Source organism: Bison bison, unplaced genomic scaffold (assembly GCF_000754665.1).
Source record: "Bison bison bison isolate TAMUID 2011002044 unplaced genomic scaffold, Bison_UMD1.0 scf7180017864230, whole genome shotgun sequence".
NCBI lineage: Eukaryota > Metazoa > Chordata > Mammalia > Artiodactyla > Bovidae > Bison > Bison bison.
Window position 1 is genome coordinate 804,769 of NW_011494802.1, and position 4,022 is coordinate 808,790.

General features: G+C 48.7%; 1 protein-coding gene across 1 annotated transcript in view; it reads left to right on the forward strand.

The window, feature by feature from the left end:
- LOC104993045 (putative olfactory receptor 13C6) overlaps nt 1-3,485 on the forward strand; it is a 7,208-nt gene extending 3,723 nt beyond the window's left edge. Inside the window, 1 exon segment of the mRNA XM_010846128.1 lies at nt 2,648-3,485. Within this exon segment, the coding sequence (XP_010844430.1) occupies nt 2,648-2,739 (92 nt within the window). The 3' untranslated portion in view covers nt 2,740-3,485.
- Nucleotides 3,486-4,022: the final 537 nt, after the last annotated feature.

Sequence of the window (4,022 nt, forward strand, 5' to 3'; positions counted from 1 at the left end):
ATATACAGCCTTGACGTACTCCTGTTCCTATTTGGAACCAGTCTGTTGTTCCATGTCCAGTTCTAACTGGTGCTTCCTGACCTGCATATAGGTTTCCCAAGAGGCAGGTCAAGTGGTCTAGGATTCCCATCTCTTTCAGAATTTTCCACAGTTCATTGTGATTCACACAGTCAAAGGCTTTGGTATAGTCAATAAAGCAGAAATAGATGGTTTTCTGGAATTCACTTGCTTTTACAATGATCCAGCAGATGTTGCTTTAGTCCTGTCCAAATCTTTAGGAATCTATGGACTCTAGTCCGCCAGGCTTCTTTGTCCATGGCATTCTCCAGGCAAGAATACTCCAGAGGATATTCCTGACCCAGGTATTGAACCAGGATCTCTTATGTCTCCTGTATTGCAGGGAGATTCTTTACAACTAGCACCACCTGGGAACTAGTTATACTGTGGTGTGACTTCATAACTGCAGAGGCTTAAAAACACAAAGGTTCTTTTTCTTGCTTATGCTGCAGGCCCATCAGAGATTGGATCGGGGATCTAATTCATCTTTTTCATCCTGTGGGCCTCAAGATGACAAAGCATCTGCCATATGGCACATGCTGGTCAAATGGCATAAGAAGAAGAGAAGATGACAGAGCCTGTGTGGATTCTTGCAGCTTCCACTCAGAAATGACCTCTTCCTTCCACTTCCACTTCATTGCCCAATGTGAGATACAGGCCAGCTCTAACACCAAGGGTTGGGGATGCCCACCTACCCCACATCTGGAAGGAGGGGGAGGACTGAGGAATTCCTGAAGACCCTGGTGACAATGTCACCACCCTACAGTCAACCCAGGAGCTACAAGAGATTTCTAGAGCTCCCATTCTCTGGCCAGCTGTGCCTCACTGGCTGCTTCCAGGTTAATCAACCCAGGAGGCACTGGTTAGCTGGCCTGTGTGACTCTGGACTGGAGTATCCAGCTAGGTTTCCACCGGCCCTCCAAGAGCTTCCTTTGCTCTCAGGTTCTGGGTTCAGGTTGAGCAGGAGAGAATCTGGAAGAGATGGAAAGGCAGAGGCAAGGCCGCACTGAGGTGCTGGAGCCCTCACTTGCTGTCAGTGCAGCCCCTCGGGCTCCTGCCAGGCCACCTGCACCCGCTCTGAGGCCCGAGCAAAGGGAGCTCCAATGCAGAGAGTGCCAGCTCCTCCTGGGGTCATGATGTCACTGAGTCCGAGGCAGTGAGGGCCAGACACGGGTTCCAGCGTGTCCTCCTGGGTGCTGGTCTGTCCCCACCTGCCCCTTCACGCCACTCGAGAGCAGCTTCAGACGCGACACCAAGTGCAGAGGCCGAGCGTGGCACAGGCTTCTCCTGCAGCTCCCACAAATGAAAGCACTGTTCTCCACAACAAAGCCTTAATCACTCACACTGGTCCTGCCACTTTGTCCAGATCCTGGCTCATTCGCCACCAAAGAAACTATGTTTGCTCCCCATCATCAGAGCAGGAAGACCACATTCTTCAGCTGATTCTTCAAAACTCAAAAACCAGGCTCTCCACACTGTCAGCCCGATATTCCATTCACCTCTCATACAGTCGACCCCTCGCTAGTGTCTATAAGGTGTCATATCTTGGTTTGTTGCTCATGCTGTTCTCTGGGGAGACCTGGGAGTTTCTTTAAAGGCACCTTCGACACCATCTCTCTGATACAGCCTTTCCTGGCCCTTTATAGGGGTTCACTCCTTTGCGTCCCACAGCACTTTGTTGGAACCTTTCCCTTGGTATCTATCCCTGTCTCCTTTGCATCCATGATATTTCACAACAATGTGGGAACTATGAGGGCAGGACTCTGTGGGGTCCTGTCTCCTCAGCTCACACAGAGCTTTCCCGATAGAGGGTTACTGAACTGAACTGTCACTCAGAAGCCATCACTTGTCACACCTGGGGACTGGATCCTGTGCTGCTCCAGACAGTCAGGCTCTTAGTCTGAACATGTGGATGGACACGAGTGGGGAGCAGCAGTATCTCGTGGCCACGCCCTGCCTTCCACGAAGTCACCGAGACAAGTCAGGAGACAGCAAGGAACCATCATTTGTGGAGCCAGGAGACCAGGGTTCCAGACCTGGTCCAGCTGCTGTCCCCGAAAGGTCTTCCTGCTGGCCCTTCCCCTCCAGGAACCCCAAAGGCACCTCACACTTAAACTACCCACAGCTGAACTCATCCCTCTGCCCCCAAAGGTCTGTCACCCTCTCAGGGAACAACACCAGCACTCCCTAAGTCATCAAGCCAGACACCGGGCAGTCATCAGAGAGGTATATATCTGACACTCACCACCCCACACATCCAATCCATCACCACGGCCCAGAGCATCCACCTCACAGCAGCTCCTGGTCAGTTTCTCCTTCCTCTGATGCCACTATCACCTCTCTCTCTCAGATAGTGCAACAGCTGTGCCAGACTCTAACATCCACCCTCTGCACTAACTAAAGAAAAAACCTGTCTTAGAAAAGAAGACAAAAACCACACCAATCCAATATTACTACTCATCTGCTTAAATCCCTCAAATGTCACCATTGATCATCTCTCCTAGGATAAAAGCCAGATCCCATCTACCTGCCCAACCTCATCACTGGCTGCTTATCTCCACCCCACTCCACCCACACACACATTCCAGACACAGTTCCCTCATGAATATCAGTCTTTCCTATGCTTCTGTCACCCCCTTGCTGTTGCCTCTCATGTCCAAACACCTCTGGACCTTTAGGTAACATATACTGGACACTTATCACACACCAGGCTAGGCACTATGCCAGAGTTCTGAGAGCTTTCCCGGCTGGGGATCAGATGGGGTGATGGAAATCACAGGTGAGGAATGCAATATGGACACTGGGGACCACAGAGACCAGTCCCCCAGCATCGTAGCATTATGACCACACATTCAATCCTCACTCAATGCCTCCACCCCAGCCCCCTTCCAGAAAGCCCCTTCTGATCCTTCCTTCCTGGGTGGGGTCCCTCTTTCTCAGCTCTGTAGCCCTCTTCAGGGCCTTCTGTGCTCTGCTGACTGTGTCCTGAATCCCAGCTATTTAAATTATGGGTATGAATCAAGAGATTTTAAATTTCATACCTTTTGACCTGACACCTTTACTTCTAGGAGTTTCTTTGAGAAAATTACTAGAGGTGCAGATTTATGTAAAGCATATATATGGATGTTAATCACAGAGTTATTTGTGGTAACAAAAATTGGTAACTCTTAAAGGGCAACCATAGCGGAATGTTGAAATAAATCCTGATGGAGCCCAATGATAGACTGTGACACAGCTATTAGAAATCTTACTTTTTGAGGAATATTTGATAATTTGAAATGCTCACACTGTAATTAGTAGAAAAAAGTAGTACATGTAACTTTGTACTCAGTATAATCCTAATTTTAAAGGTATTTTTCTTAGGATATATGAATAAGTATGTATCTAGAAAACTAGGACAAAATATTAGCTGACAATTATTTCCTCTAGGAGATGGAATTACAGATAAATACTGTTTTCTTAATTATTCTTTCCAATATTGTTCAATAGTTCTAAAATGAACATGACTTTGAACTTAAAACATACTATTATTTTTGAGAAATGGAAGATCACAGGCTCCAGATACAGCACAGAGGGGAAGCGCCCATGCCCCAGGGCAGGAAATGAGGAAGCATGGATGGGGCCTGACCCAGGTGGGCGGTCAGGCAGAGAGCGCGGAGCTGAGACCTCCTGGGGACACTGGGCTGATGGCAGAGATGGCTGAGGAAGGAGGAGACTGTGGTTTGGTGCTTGAGCTTCTGGGTTGTTTGGGTGGATATCGCACCACCGTGAGAGACAGTCTCAGAGATGGGCAAGATGAGACAAGCAGGTTGGAGGAGGTGGGAGACTGGAGAGAGCATGTTTGGGGCATCCACAGGGTGGCAAGACGGCCCCAGTCCTGAGCACCTGGAGAATAAGTGGTGACAATCTTCCAATATTTTATTTTGACCTGTGCTCTTGAAAAAGTATTCCAAGAGACAAATCAT